This window comes from Ambystoma mexicanum, chromosome 4p, assembly GCF_040938575.1.
Source record: "Ambystoma mexicanum isolate Mex_15411 chromosome 4p, UKY_AmexF1_1, whole genome shotgun sequence".
NCBI lineage: Eukaryota > Metazoa > Chordata > Amphibia > Caudata > Ambystomatidae > Ambystoma > Ambystoma mexicanum.
Window position 1 is genome coordinate 65,661,563 of NC_090927.1, and position 15,862 is coordinate 65,677,424.

Below are 15,862 nucleotides of genomic sequence, written 5' to 3' on the forward strand. Positions count from 1 at the left end.
CACTAGAATGCCCTCCTGATGTGAGAAGTGAAGGCTTTCTTGGGCATAGAACCCGGAATATACCGCCACTTCCAGCCGGTCACTGGGTATGGTGTAATTATGGAGTAGTCATGTTTTAACTAATTGTTTACTGATGGTTTCTCTCCCAAGTTTTGTTTCACTCCAATCATCGATGCTCTGCCATTTGCAGCAGCTTTTCAGATCCTTTAAATTGGGCAAAAGGATGTGCTGAGCCATCCCTTTTCCTCTTCTTATCCAAACAGTACAGCATCCTGGAAGAAAGACAGGGGTTGAGGTAGTGGGAAGAGCGATGTGGGGTTTGTTCCTGCCCGACCAGACTAGTCCCCTTGTTCAAGGGATCCAAGGAGTCAGAGATCCACAAAGCATCGTGAAGCAGGAAGTTGAGGCAGAAGAGCATTATGTATAAACTGCCTGAAATATTGACTGATTTTCCCTCTTTTCGTGTTTACAGTGAAGGCTGGAATGTGCCCCACGGTCAAAGGCATGTGTGACATGATGAATCCACCAAACAAGTGCGATAAGGACGGCCACTGCACAGGAGATTTGAAGTGCTGCGATGTTGGCTGCGGCCGTAGATGTTCAGACCCAGGTAAAACCTTGGTGCAAGGATTCTATATTTGTGTCTGTTCTGTAACTTTAGAAGAGAGGTTATTTGGTCAGGTTAGGACAGCACATTAACCTCTCCCGTCCCATTCCACTCAAGATGCACTTCTGGGAGAATTGCCAGCAAATTCCCTGGCATTCAAGCAGTGCTAATTATTGACATCAACTCCTCAGGTGCTTCTTCAATGCTAACAACCCCCATCAAATTCCCTTATGCCCAATACCTCCCTCTGAGCACTGCCCATGATTGCAATCAAATGACCAGGCACTCTTCCCATTGCCAGGGATCAATATTGCCATACTGTGAGAGTTTCCCATACAATTCCCAGACTCCCTACATTTCAGGGATTACCATCAAATGACCAGGAACTCTTCCCATTGCCAGGGATCAATATTGCCATACTGCTAGAGATTTACATAAAATTTACAGATACTCCATACATTTCATGGATTTCCATCAAATGACCAGGCACTCCTCCCATTGTAAGGGATCAATATTGCCATACTGCCAGATATCCATGTACGTTTCCGAGATACTTCCTACATTTCATGGATTTCCATCAAATGAACAAGTGCTCTTCCCATTGCCAGTGATCAATATTGCCATACTGCCAGAGATTCATGTAAACTTCCCAGATGCTCCCTATATTTCATGGATATCTATCAAACGACCACGTACTGCTTGCATCTTTGGATTCTACCTCTCCAGCTGTCCTCATTCTACTTGATCTCTCCTCTGCCTTTGACACGGTAAACCACTCCATCCTCATAAAAGCGACTCCTCGATACCCTGGGTATCTCGGAGCGGGCACTGGACTGACTGACCTCCTTCCTAAATGACACCCTGTCCCAGGTAATCCTGGGCAACTTTTCCTCCCCTACCTCTTTCTCCACTGATGGTGTCCCCCAGAGTTCCAACCTCTCCCCCTGGCTCTTTAACAGTTACCTTGCTCCACTGGCATTCCTGATGATTTCCACATTCTCCCATAACTTCAGTGCTATGCAGATGAAACACAACTCTTCTTCAGATTTCCCTCTGACCCTCTAACTTCTTCCATCATCCTGACTGCCTATCTGCTATCCAGTCCTGATGCACTGCCAACAATCTCTGTCTTAATGCCAGCAAGACTAATATCCTTCCTATTGGGACCCCAGCTCCCTCTTTCTTTCCCTCACTCTGGCCACATTTTATGGGCTCTTCCCCTTCTCCTTCATCTGAAGTCAGAAACCTTGGAATCATCTTCAGCTCCTCTCTTCTTCCTCCCTCACATTCAGGACATTGCCAAGAAGTCCCACTTTCAACTTTTCCTTCTCAAAGGTATTTTCCCTTTTCTCACTTTCCCCCAGAAGCTCAATGTTACCAGAGCCCTGGTTCTCTCTAGGCTGGACTACTGCAATAGCCTCTTCTTGAATCTACCCTCTTCCTCCATGCGCCCTCTCCAGCTAATCCAGAATAAGGCAGTAAGATTTATGCTTGGTCTCAAGCCCAGGGACAGCATCTCTCCTGCCCTAAAAAATCTTCATTGGCTCCCGGTTGCTGCAAGGATCAAATTCAAATCCCTCTGCATCACCCATAAGGCTGTCTGGGGCGAGGGACCACGCTATCTGCAACTTCCTCTTATTAAATACTCTCCCTCTAGACCTTTACGTTCCTCTGGTACCAACTTTCTGAGTGCCAAGCGTTTCGTTAAACAGAGGGCCGGCAGCTGATCTCTTTCTTCAGATGGCTCCCTCTTATGGAACAACCTTCCCATTCCTCTTTGTCTTGAGCCAGATCTCCTCAAATTCTGAAAGCTCCTCAAGACTTTCCTTTTCACCCCCTCCTTCCCTTCATCCCTCCTCTGCTAACCCAACAGTTGCTGAGATTGGTGACTAGGGCCCTTATGTTTCCTTCGGGCCCTGTTCTCTCACACCCAATCGCCTTCAGCCTCCGCCCACCCACAACACTTGCCTTGGCATCCACTGACCTATGCACTGTAGGCCTGCACTTACCTTTCTGTAGCTGAACCCTCCCTAGCACTTCCTACACTGGGCACTTAAGTCTGCTGCTCACTCACGAGCACGGACACTCCAGCACTTAACCACCACTCCCTCTTTCCCTCTCCTCTGTCTGCACTTGCACGCTATGAATGCTTACAAGGCCTAGCAGCGCTGTCTTTATCCTCCAGTGTATTAATTGTTTCAATCACATGTTCCCTCCATGTTGCCCTGTCGGCGCTGTGAAACACAATTTACTTGTATCGGTGCCTAACAAATGCACAATAAATAAATAAATAAATACCCTTCCCATTGCCAGGGATCAATATTCCCATACTGCCCGAGATTCACTTAGAATTCCCAGATACTTACTACATTTCAGAGATTACCATCAGATGCTCAGGTACCTTTGCAAATGCCCGGCATTGACATTAAATGTCTAGCCACTCAGCCCAATGTCAGGGATCGCCTTTAAAGGTTGAGGTACTTACCCCACTGTAAAGGATTGCTATTAAATGTCCAGATACTCACCCATTGCAGCACTGCCATTGAATGGACTGGTCGTCTTCCAATTGCCAAGTTTTGCCATTGAATACCCAGATGCTTCCCCCATTGCCGCATTGCCAACAAATACACACATTCTCACCCGACTGCTAAAGACAAATGCCAAGGCTCTCACCAATTTTTGGGTTTTTCTATAAAATTCCCAGGTATTCGCCACAATGCCAGGCTGTGCGGTGCAATGCTCAGGTACTCATCCATTTCCTAAGGATTGACACCCCGTTGCCAGAGATTGACAGGCATAAAGGGGTTGGTATGTGAGCAGGCAACCTTACCGCAGGCAGAAGCAGAGGACACCAGAAAACAAAGAAAAGCAGGTTTATCATAAGCCAATTCTCCATCCTCAACATAGGGTCAGGTTTCCTGATGTGCAACTTCCTGTCAGAGAATACTGCAGTCACAGCCATAGCGTCTCAGCCATCACAGCGTAGCTTGGGTGTCTTCCTTCAACATAAAATCAGTCTTTTCAAGGTGCTATTTCCTGATGCGGCTATCAGAGTCACAGCCACAGGGTATCAGCTGCCACATCATAGCCCAGATCTCTGCCCTCTCAATAGATCCGGCCTCCTGAGGCCGGACTTCCTGTGGGAAATATCAGCATCACAGCCACAGGGTATCAGCTGCCACATCATAGCGTAGATCACTGCCCTCTTCAATGCATCAGGCCTCGTCACGCAGGACTTCCTGTGGGTCAATACAGGAGTCATAGCCTAAGGGTATTAGCTGCCACATCATAGCCCAGGTCACGGCCCTGCTCAATGGATCAGGCCTCTTGAGGTGGGACTTCCTGTGGTGAATATCAGCGTCAAAGCCACAGGGCATCAGCTGCCACATCATAACTCACTGCCCTGTTCAATGCATCAGGCCTCCTCATCCAGGACGTCCTGGGGTCAATACAGGAGTCACAGCATCAGGGCAGAGATCTGGGCTGTGAGGTGGCAGCTGCCACATCATAGCCCAGATCTCTGCCCTCTCCAATAGATCCGGCCTCCTGAGGCGGGACTTCCTGTGGGAAATATCAGCATCACAGCCACAGGGTATCAGCTGCCACATCATAGGCCAGATCCCTGCCCTCTTCAATGCACCAGGCCTCGTCACGCAGGACTTCCTGTGGGTCAATACAGGAGTCATAGCCTAAGGGTATCAGCTGCCACATCATAGCCCAGGTCACGGCCCTGCTCAATGCATCAGGCCTCCTCACGCAGGACTTCCTGTGGGTCAATACAGGAGTCACAGCCTAAGGGTATTAGCTGCCAAATGATAGCCCAGGTCACGGCCCTGCTCAATTGATCAGGCCTCTTGAGGTGGGACTTCCTGTGGGGAAATATCAGCATCACAGCCACAGGGTATCAGCTGCCACATCATAGGCCAGATCATGGCCCTGTTCTATGGATCAGGCCTCCTGAGGTAGGACTTCCTGTGGGGGAATATCAGCGTCAAATCCACAGGGTATCAGCGGTCACATCATAGCCCAGATCTTGTCCCTCTTCAATGGATCAGGCCTCTTGAGGTGGGACTTCCTGTGGGGGAATATCAGCGTCAAATCCACAGGGTATCAGCGGTCACATCATAGCCCAGATCTTGTCCCTCTTCAATGGATCAGGCCTCCTTAGGTGGAACTTCCTATGGGGGAATATTAGAGTCACAGCCACAGGAGCTATCACATCATAGCCTAGATCCCTGCCCTCTTCAGTGGATCGTGCCTTCTGAGACGGGACTTCCTGTGGGGGAATATCAGCATCACAGCCACAGGGTATCAGTTGCCACATCATAGCCCAGATCTCTGCCCTCTCCAATAGATCCGGCCTTCTGAGACCGGACTTCCTGTGGGAAATATCAGCATCACAGCCACAGGGTATCAGCTGCCACATCATAGCGCAGATCACTGCCCTCTTCAATGAATCAGGCCTTCTCACGCAGGACTTCCTGTGGGTCAATACAGGAGTCACAGCATAAGGGTATCAGCTGTCACATCATAGCCCAGATCACGGCCTTCTTCAATGCATCAGGCCTCCTGAGGTAGGACTTCCTGTGGGGGAATATCAGCGTCAAAGCCACAGGGTATCAGCGGTCACATCATAGCCCAGTTCTCTGCCCTCTCCAATAGATCCGGCCTCCTGAGGCGGGACTTCCTGTGGGGAAATATCAGCATCACAGCCACAGGGTATCAGCTGCCACATCATAGGCCAGATCCCTGCCCTCTTCAATGCACCAGGCCTTGTCACGCAGGACTTCCTGTGCGTCAATACAGGAGTCATAGCCTAAGGGTATCAGCTGCCATATCATAACCCAGATCACTGCCCTCTTCAATGCATCAGGCCTTCTCACGCAGGACTTCCTGTGGGTCAATACAGGAGTCATAGCCTAAGGGTATCAGCTGCCACATCATAACCCAGATCACTGCCCTCTTCAATGCATCAGGCCTTCTCACGCAGGACTTCCTGTGGGTCAATACAGGAGTCACAGCCTAAGGGTATCAGCTGCCATATCATAACCCAGATCACTGCCCTCTTCAATGCATCAGGCCTTCTCACGCAGGACTTCCTGTGGGTCAATACAGGAGTCACAGCCTAAGGGTATCAGCTGCCACATCATAGCCCAGATCACGGCCCTGTTCTATGGATCAGGCCTCCTGAGGTAGGACTTCCTGTGGGGGTATATCAGCGTCAAAGCCACAGGGTATCAGCGGTCACATCATAGCCCAGATCTTGTCCCTCTTCAATGGATCAGGCCTCCTTAGGTGGAACTTCCTGTGGGAGAATATTAGAGTCACAGCCACAGGAGCTATCACATCATAGCCTAGATGCCTGCCCTCTTCAGTGGATCATGCCTTCTGAGGCGGGACTTCCTGTGGGGGAATATCAGCATCACAGCCACAGCGTATCAGCTGCCACATCATAGCCCAGATCTCTGTCCTCTTCAATGGAGTAGGCCTCCTGAAGTGGGACTTACTATGGGTCAATACAGGAGCCATAACCACAGGGTATAAGCCGTCACATTATACCCCAGATCACAGCCCTCTTCAATCGATCAGGCCTCCTGAGGCGGTACTTCCTGTGGGGGAATATTAATAATAATAATAATAATAATAATAATAATAATAATTATTATTATTATTATTTGGCATTTATATAGCGCTACGAACCCTCAGGTATCTGAGCGCTGCTTATTATTACCCACGGTGTGTGGTGCTCACAGCCACAGGGTATCATCTCCCTCATCATAGCCCAGATCTCTGCCCACTGCAATAGATCAGGCATCCTGAGGTGGGACTTCCTGTGGGGGAATATCAGCATCACAGCCACAGGGTATCAGCTGCCACATCATAGCCCAGATATTTGCCCTCTTCAATGGATCAGAACTCCTGAGGCGGGACTTCCTGTACGGGGATATAGGAGTCACAACCACAGGGTATCAGCTGCCACATCAAAGTCCAGATCTCTGCCTTCTCCACCGGATCAGGCCTCTTGAGGCAGGACTTCCTGTGGGGGAATATCAGTGTCACAGCCACAAGCTATCATCTGCCACATCATAGCCCAGATCTCTGCCCTCTTCAATCGATCAGGCCTCCTGAGGCGGTACTTCCTGTGGGGGAATATTAGAGTCACAGCCACAGGGTATCAGCTGCCACATCATAGCCCAGATCTCTGCCCTCTTCAATGGATCAGGCCACCTGAGGTGGGCCTTCCTGTGGGTGAATATCAGCATCACAGCCACAGAGAACCAGCTGGCACTAGGTAGCACAGATCTCTGCCCTCAACATAAAATCCAGCTAGCTGAGGTACAACTTTCTGTGGGTGAATATAGAAGTCTCTGCTATCAGCCGTCACATCCTAGCCCAGATCTCTTTGCTCAACAGAGTATCTGGCTTCCTGAGGTAGGACCTCCTGAAGGGGAATACCAGAGTCACAGCCACCCAGTATCCATTACATCCTAGCCCAGATCTCTGCCCTCAGCATAGAACAGGCTTCCTGGGGTGGGACATCCTGTGGGGGAATATTTGAGTGACTGTCATAGAGCATCAGCTGTACGTTGTAGCCTGGATCTCTTCCCTCAACATAGAATATGGCATCCTGAGGTGTGCCTTTCACTATTGAAATATCAAAGTCACTGCCACAGAGTCACAACCCTCACATTATGGTACGGCTCTCCACCCTCAACATAGGTTCAGGCTTCTTGAGGTGGGATTCCCTGAAGGGGAGTATCAGAGTCATGCCACAGAGTAACAGCCATCACATAGTCTTAATGTGTGGGTCCGGTTAGAGTGTGGCTTCTAAAGACTGAAACCTCCCCATCGGAAGAGTTCCTTTAGAGCCACCCCCTCCTCAGCCTTGTTCTTTTCAGGGATTTATGTTCACCTGTTGAGTGAGACGGAGCCTACTTTTAATTTTACAAAATTGTTGTTTGTTAACATGCCCCATAATGACACGCCATTACCCGTACATTATAAATTGAGCTCAAAAGTACGGGAGCCTCTCTACTGTGAACGAACATGGTTCAAACAACCCGTTCTATGATATGTATTCCACTGAGGAGGGTCTGAAACCACCTGTTATCTCACTGTACCCTTCACAGAGGAGAAATAGCCATTTGCATATCAGTCTGGTCCCACCCACAAGAGCAGCCTGGTCCCCAAATCCTAAGCAATTCTCCATGGAACTAGAGTACCGTCAGCAACCCCAGACAGGTGTTTTGGCCTGGTTATACATTGTGTGCACCACCGTACTCATGTGCATTGTCAGAAGACCTAATGGAGCGACTGCTCCTTAGAGGTATCATTATTTTATGGATGGGTGGGTTGGTGGGTGTGTGGCTTGGGTGGTTTGAGGGATCGAGGGGTGGGCTTGGTGGATGGATGGGTTAGAGGGATGGATGGATGGGTGGGTATAGGGGTTTGGATGTTTGGCTGGGTGGGTCGGGAGCTACTTGGATGGCTGGATGGGTTAGTTGGGTTGGTGGGTGGATTGATGGATGAATGAGTGGGCTGGGTGGATAGGTGGGTTGGTGGGTGGATAGATGAATAACTGGATTGGTGGGTGGTATGCGTGGTTGGAGGGATGGATGGGTTTGGTGGTTGGAGGGATGGATAGATGCATGGATGGGTTTGGTGGTTGAAGGGATGGATGGATGATGGGTGGGTGGGTGGGTTGGAGGAATGGATGGATGGGGATGGGTGTTTGAATGATTGGCTGGGTGGGTATGGGCTTGGATGACTGAATGGATTGATAGATGGATGGATGGGTGGATGGAGGGGTGGGCCGGATGGATGCATGGGTGGATGAATGGGTGGGCTAGTTGGGTTGGTGGGTATATAGATGGATAAGTGGGTTGGTGGGTGGTTGGAGGGATGGATGGATTTGGTGGTTGGAGGGATGGATGGATAGATGGATGGATGGGTTTGGTGGGTGGAGGGGTGGATGGATGATGGATGGGTGGGTGGGTGCAGTGGCTGGCATGTTGGAGGGATGGATCGATGGGGATGGGTGTTTGGATGATTGGCTAGGTGGGTAGGTGCTTGGATGACTGGGTGGATTGATGGATGGATGGGCGAAAGGAGGGGTGGGTTGGGTGGATGGATGGATGGATGGATGGGTTTGGTGGTTGGCGGGATAGATGGATGGATGATGGATGGATGGATTGATGGATGGATGGGTCGATTGCTCATGAGTGAAGTGCCTTCCATCCACATTGGGCAAGACTTCACTCAAGTGTGATGCCCGTTGCACTGCCAACTTTGTCCATATTTTTTCAGAGGTCAATACATAATGTAATAATACTGGGTCACACAACCGCTCTCATATGGTGCCCAAGATGGGCACGTATTTATATCTGATTCACGACAATATGTTCAAGTATCCATAATATACCATACTTCTTAGAAAAAGGAAGATGAGTCTTTCTGATTCATATCAAAAATGATTTATCCATAGTAGTTCAAACAAAAAGCTATCACTAATAATCCTTAGTGAGGAAGCAGGTGCCACAATCCACATGTATTAGACTAAAAAAGCCAATGCATTTCGGAAATTATTTCCTTCATCAGGGCGAGTCTAATTATATAAGTCCAGCAAGCAAGTATATAACATAACAAATGCAAGTATGTAACATAAATTCATATAATGGTGACAATTCAAACGAAACATAAATTGAAAAAAATGAAAGGAAACATACCAATCAGTCGATGTTTCATCATGGGTAAATATCAATGGCAAAAAAGAAAAAAGAAAAAGAAAGATGCCGTAAGTGGTTTATAAGGTAAATAAATGAAACCAAAGAATATTAGGTGTGGATTTACCTCGTTGGTGTGGTCAGTGGTGAAAAACAGAACGTCCTGCGTTCATGCCCACTCAGCAGTGGGTTGTAAATGACATTATGCACAAAGGCATGGAGAAAATCCACTCGTGCTTACAAGGAAACCAATCTGTGGATCAGAAAAGATCCAATTAGATACTGTGTTTTACACTCATACTTGGTCAAAGAGTAGGATTGTAATCAGATTCTTACCTTGTAATACACAGAGAGAAACGATCCTCCACTGTGCAGCTGCAGGGCAGTGACTCAGACTGCAGTGTGAAGCCGTTGTCTAGGCAACGGTTCTTTTGTTTAGCATGTGACCACCTCGTTTCTGTGAGATGCAGGTGGTCACAATTAATGATGTAAAATCGGCCAGGGCCCACAAAAATGACAAGCCTAATATTTATGGGCATCATCAATAGGTGCCCATAATTGTAATGATAAAATCCGAAAAAAAAATTAAACATTAGAATAATGAAGATAGAAAAAATACTGTCACAGGTCCTGTGGCTGTCTGGTCACAAATACTGCTGTAAAGTCGGCCAGGGCCCCCAAAAATAAAAAATGAGGTATTTATAGGGCATCACAAATGGGTGCCCATAATTGTAATAACAGAATCCCAAATTAAAAAAAATTATGAAAAAACAAAGTAGTAGTGATAGATTTGTGCAAGTGGTCACAAATAATGATGTAAAATAGGCCAGGGCCCACAAAGATGTCAAACCAAGTATTTATGGGGCATCATAAATAGGTACCCATAATTGTGATGATAAAATCCGAAAAAAAATTAAACATGAAGATAGAAAAAATACTGTCACAGGTCCTATGGCTATCTGGTCACGAATAATGTTTAATTTTTTTTTTTCGGATTTTATCATCACAATTATGGGTACCTATTTATGATGCCCCATAAATACTTCTGCCAAGAAGCCCTCCTTTCGGCACCTTTGAGTCTGGGGTGGGTCTGTTGTTTGGGAGGGAGGGTAAAACCCCTGGACAGAGTTGCCGCAGAAACTCAGGTCGCACTCTAACCTGATAGGCTGGAGGGTCTCCCGCCAAGAAGACCACTCCACTGTGTGAGTGACAGCTAGGCTGTATGAATGGGTCTCTTTCTGTATAAAAGCAGGGTCCTGAGGACTGAAGAGCAAGACGTCGCCACTGGAACTACGGAACCGAAGGGGAGAGAAGCCACAGACATCTTCAGCATCTACACCACATGTGAAGCCCTGCCGGATCGTCTCACCACTTTTCTTCCACACAACGAGAGGAGATCTTCATCGAAAGAGCCTTCTTCCCTTGAGCTGGTGGGAACAACCAGTTCACCCATTGCTCCCCCGGACCTGCCTTGGTCGAATCGACAGTGCCCAGCACTTGGAGACCGGATATCCAGGCATCTATCGACCCGGACCGCGATTAAAAGGAGCGTACCTTTTAAACTTTGTTTGGCAGCACTGAGGCTGGTTTCATCCCTGGGTAGTGCAGTGACTCGAACCTTCCTCCACGACGAGAGCCTCTCTTCCTCTGCTGGACCCCTCGAACTGCAGGAACTACCAGGAACAACCAACACCGCAGGAGTCACTTCTTCACGTTTAAGGTACATTGTTCCGCCAGGCCTCCCTTTCCCCGTGGTAGCCCTAAAGGTGTTTTAAATCCCTTATCTACTTGTTGAGTTGGCCGCCCTCTCTCTTAACATTGTCTTTCAACTCGCATCTACCCTTTCAATATTCGTTTACCAAAGACTTGACTGCAGCTAAAAGAACATTTTTGCTCCTAAGCTCTTGGTCCTGTACCACTGACTTCTAAACCCCGCTTCCTTCCTACTGTCTTAACTTGTGGAGTGCCATTTCGCTCAGTTTCCATTCACTTATCTTTCTGCTAAAGTGTTACTGTGCATTACTTGTTCACAAAACTTCAGGGAAGTGTTGCTAGGGGGTGTCTGAAGATATTTCGGTTTAACTTGTGCTTTTCCTCCCTTTCGTTAAATTGATAGAGTGTCATTTGTAGTTTGTTTTCACTGTGCCATTTTGCTCAGTTTTTACTCTACCTCAAACTTGTCTACAATTGAATAGGGAGTTGTATATACTTTTTCTTGACTAAACTTAACTTACTTTATCAACTGTGATTTATGTGTTGAACTAGATGTGTATAAAATAAATGTATTCTCTTTTTGATACAAAGCTTTGGTCAGTGTTTCCTTGTTCCATAGTGCTGTGATACCTATTGTGTAAACCCTGAATACTTCTCATCTCCCTCTTGAGATAAGTCTGACTGCTTAGCCACAGCTACCAACTAAATCTTTGTGGTACAGACTGATACCAAAGGGAAATTATTGCTCTCACCTGTAGTCCTAATCCTGGGTAGTGGTCCCTGAGGGAACTGCACAGGATTCTGCCTAACACACCTCATCAGACAACTCCAGGAATTATATCTATACACTTAGGAGACTGGCTACTGATATTTGTGTTTTATAAGTCGCTAGCCGGGTTTAGACTGGGCGCATGTACACCTGGCTTGTGATATGTACTCAGCAATTTAATAACTAATTATCCAAAGACGTAAAAAGCCAATACTATGTGGATAGACCGTTTACCTACCCACATGCTAAGTTTTCCTTCTGAGTTCTCTGATATTTTAAACTTGTGAAATGCAAAAAAAGCAACTTATTTGGCTTTTTTGCAGTTTACTAATCGGCCTCTGGCCCTGGTAATGGATCATGTTAATTTATGGAACTGAGATGTACATGAGAGGACATGGACCAGGTGTTTACGTTGGTAGGTGGATAGCCAGTAGTAGCCATATAGCAATTGTGACCGGACTGGAGGACAGAGGGATACCTTTCTTTTACAGAAACGTGTCTGGCTCACTTCCTCTTCAACGCTTACATGGTCTATCTTCCATCGAGTCTCCTGGAAGCAAACTCTGTTCAGCCACAGACTGGGACTGACCAGATACTGGAGGTTTTATCTCTGTGGACATTTATTTACAGCTCTGAGCAGGGGGTTTCCCTCTGCATTCATGTATTTAATGTTCTGAGTAAGAGTCATAGCTCTGCACACATTTATTTACAGCTCTGAGCTGGAGGTTTATCTCAGCGCACATTTATTTACTGCTCTGAGCAGGAGGTATCTCTCTGCGCATATTTCTTTCAGAGGAGATCAGTTTAGTTTGAAGACCCCCTAGCATAACTGCAATTCAGTTCAAATGTACTCTGCCCTGTCCAGTTTCCAAGTGCCGGCTGGAGACCTGAATTTTAGAGGATGCAGGTACTGCACAATATAATTGGCTGCTCATACAGACTCCTCCTACTTACTATCCTGCCACATCCACCTCTGGCCTTTGTAGATGCGGCCTGAAATTAGAAGGGAGAGAGTGAGGCAGGGAGATAGAAGCCAAGAAGCAGGGCAGAGACGAATGGTGGTGTCAATATTACTGACCCTTTACTCCTTGCCAGCTTCACCCCACTCTGCATGGGAAGGAGGGAATATAGAGGACATCCTGGAGAAAGGCAGAGCATTACTGAGGGACAGGTGGAGGAGATTGAGCCGAGGGCAATGCAGGACGGGAGGAGGTAAGGGAAGCATAGAATCATTCCCAAAAAGCCTGCCTAGTTCCTATCCCAGAGGAATGTTTGGGCAACCTTAGTCACTCCCAATAGAATGAGTATTGAAAGGGTTAGAAAGGGGGATAGAGGTACAACCAGGACAAGTGGTAGAGAGAATGAGTAGAGTCAGCCTGCCCACATCTCTGCAATGGGCTCTCCAATGTTACACAAGTCCAAATGAGAGGGAGGTAGAGTGTGGAGGAAAAAGAGGGGCTCAAAATAGTTGACGGATGAGGGTGTATGGAGATAATAGGCAGTGAGTTGACCTGGGAGGGTATAGAAGGGATCAGAATGCTTTCTTTTTGATATCTCTCTATGATAAACCAGTACAGACAATTCTGCTGGCTCGCAATGGCCTCAAATGATGTGCGGATGCTTGTATGTTGATGCGCTTGGACTGTAGGACAGCCCTATATGGAGAGATAACGTTTCCATTGATATTGAAGCTTCAGTTGCTGCTGAGCGGGGTGTTGTTTGGTACCAGCCATTTATAGTAATTTTCAACCATATAATTTCCACACTCTGCCTTCAGCAATGTCTTCCAGTGAACTCCATAGGGCATGGCCAATATATCTGCAATCGGCCGTGCAGGTAGCCTCTCACGACTGATCCTCCTTCCTTGGATATCCAGGGATGGACCTTCTACTTGCCACCCCTCCCCACTTGAATGTTCTCCTGATATGAGAAGTGAAGGCCTTCTTGGGCATGGATGCCGGAATATACCGCCACTTCCACCGGTCAACGGGTATGGTCTAATTATGGAGTATCAAAAGACGCACAAAAAAGCTCAATTACCCCTGTTTTTGTCCACCTTGGAATTAGATCAGGGATAAGGAAAAAAGAATGTCGATAGATTATCTAATTCATCTATCTAAAATTCACATCGAACAGAACATTTCTTCCAAAGAGTAAACAAAGTGAAGACACATTTTTAATCAATACATTTTTCCAACATGGATATAAGGTGGGTGCTTTCCACAAGGCACCTCATGCATTTAAAAAGAATTCATAATTAGAAAAACAAGTACTAAAAAGTCCAGCAAAAACACATTTTCTACTAATGGTGTCTAAGGTTAGTATAGTGACAGTTGTAACATATCACCTTAACAAACTGTATTCAAAATATTGATTGTTAATTGTTTTGCCAGTAGGGGGAACATACTATGAATGTCCAGCATAGGAAGTGCTAGTGCTGTAAAAAAGACACATTGATTTCAATGTCTGCGGGATGTCTACATCTGTTTCGGCACACAGATTACATCAACACCATCCCTGGTGTTCTGCTGTTTTAGTTGTGGCCCTCTTCAGGACAGTATATTCTTTTTCGGGTTGACAACAAAGTTCAAACAAACAGGTCCCCTGTTTTTTCACAGTGTTTCAAGTGCTGCGGAGAATGAGAGTGTAAAATTTGTGTTAGTGCCTGGTCTGAACAAAGACACAGTTAAAAACTCTTTTGGTAAAGATTCATGTGTTTAGGACACTTTTGTGTATTCACTTATGGTTGGACTAAAGATTAGTTTCTCTAATGAAGAAAATAGGAAGTCACTTCCTTTTCGTGGGTTGCGTTACGCAACAGGGTTTGTATTCTGCTTTTACAGTTGGCCAACGTCTTAAGGAAGCCGCCGTGTGATTGTCGTGGATTTTTCAACATTTGTTTGTTTTCAGGTCGCTTTGCAAACCTATTGATAAATATAATCAGGTATTGTGAATTCTGAAAAAAGTGTTTCAACTTTTTAAAGTGGCACAGGTTCTGTGGCACATGTAATGACCTTCTGTTATTTGGGCCTTTTATTGATAGAGGTGGCACCGAAAAAATGGGCTTCACAATCAAAAATTATGCGCAGTATTTCAAATAGATGCCCCTTGGTCCTTGCGGGTTTTGGGAAAAGAAGTATTATTTTATCAAGAGGGCGTGCATCTTTTTATACCTCTAAGCGTCTGCTTTTGGATTTTGGACGTATTCCGTATTCCTTGTGGAATGTAGATGCAGGCGTTGCTCACAGCGTGACGGCTCTTTGCTGTGCACGCGTGGAAGTTGGTTCGTCTTCCGCAGTGCCGGGAACTGTTATGGTAACCTTCCGTGTTTCCACTGAATATACTGCATTTGAGACTCTTCCAAGATGGCCGCCCGAATTCGACGTCCATCCGATCTAAACAACAAGTACCAACGTGGACTAGACGTTATTACATATAGTCACGTGACACGGAAACACGGAAGGTTACCATAACAGTTCCCGGCACCGCGGAAGACGAACCAACTTCCACGCGTGAACAGCAAAGAGCCGCCGCGCTGTGAGCAACGCTCGCATCCACATTCCACAAGGTAAACCAATTTTAAAATACGGAATATGTCCAAAATCCAAAAACGGACGCATAGAGGTATAAACAGATGCACGCCCTCTTGATAAAATAATACTTCTTTTCCCAACAATGAAGGAAGAACTCCCCTAACATGCCTCCCACCTTTTGTTTCCACAGCTGGTGGGCGAGACGTATGCAAAAACCGCAAGGACCAAGTGGCATCTATTTGAAATACTGCGCATAATTTTTGATTGTGAAGCCCATTTTTTCAGCGCCACCTCTATCAATAAACGGCCCAAATAACAGAAGGTCAGTACATGTGCCACAGAACCTGTGCCACTTTAAAAAGCAGAAACACTTTTTTCAGAATTCACAATACCTGATTATATTTATCAATAGGTTTGCAAAGCGACCTGAAAAGAAACAAATGTTGAAAAATCCACGACAATCATACAACGGCTTCCTTAAGACGTTGGCCAACTGTAAAAGCAGAATACAAACAGA

At 46.5% G+C, this 15,862-nt stretch overlaps 1 protein-coding gene and 1 long non-coding RNA gene across 5 annotated transcripts in view; one reads left to right on the plus strand and one right to left on the minus strand.

The window, feature by feature from the left end:
• LOC138452995 (antileukoproteinase-like) overlaps positions 1 to 15,862 on the plus strand; it is a 347,841-nt gene that overhangs the window by 256,165 nt on the left and 75,814 nt on the right. For all 4 annotated transcript variants that reach the window (XM_069605398.1, XM_069605400.1, XM_069605399.1 and 1 more), the window contains one exon: positions 473 to 610. In XM_069605398.1, coding sequence (XP_069461499.1) covers positions 473 to 610 — 138 coding nt within the window. The remainder of the gene's footprint in view (positions 1 to 472; positions 611 to 15,862) is intronic.
• LOC138452538 (uncharacterized) lies at positions 9,090 to 9,788 on the minus strand. Its single transcript, XR_011260207.1, has 3 exons — positions 9,667 to 9,788; positions 9,458 to 9,583; positions 9,090 to 9,212 (listed from the first exon to the last, which is right to left on the minus strand). It is a non-coding gene; the product is annotated as an uncharacterized lncRNA (long non-coding RNA).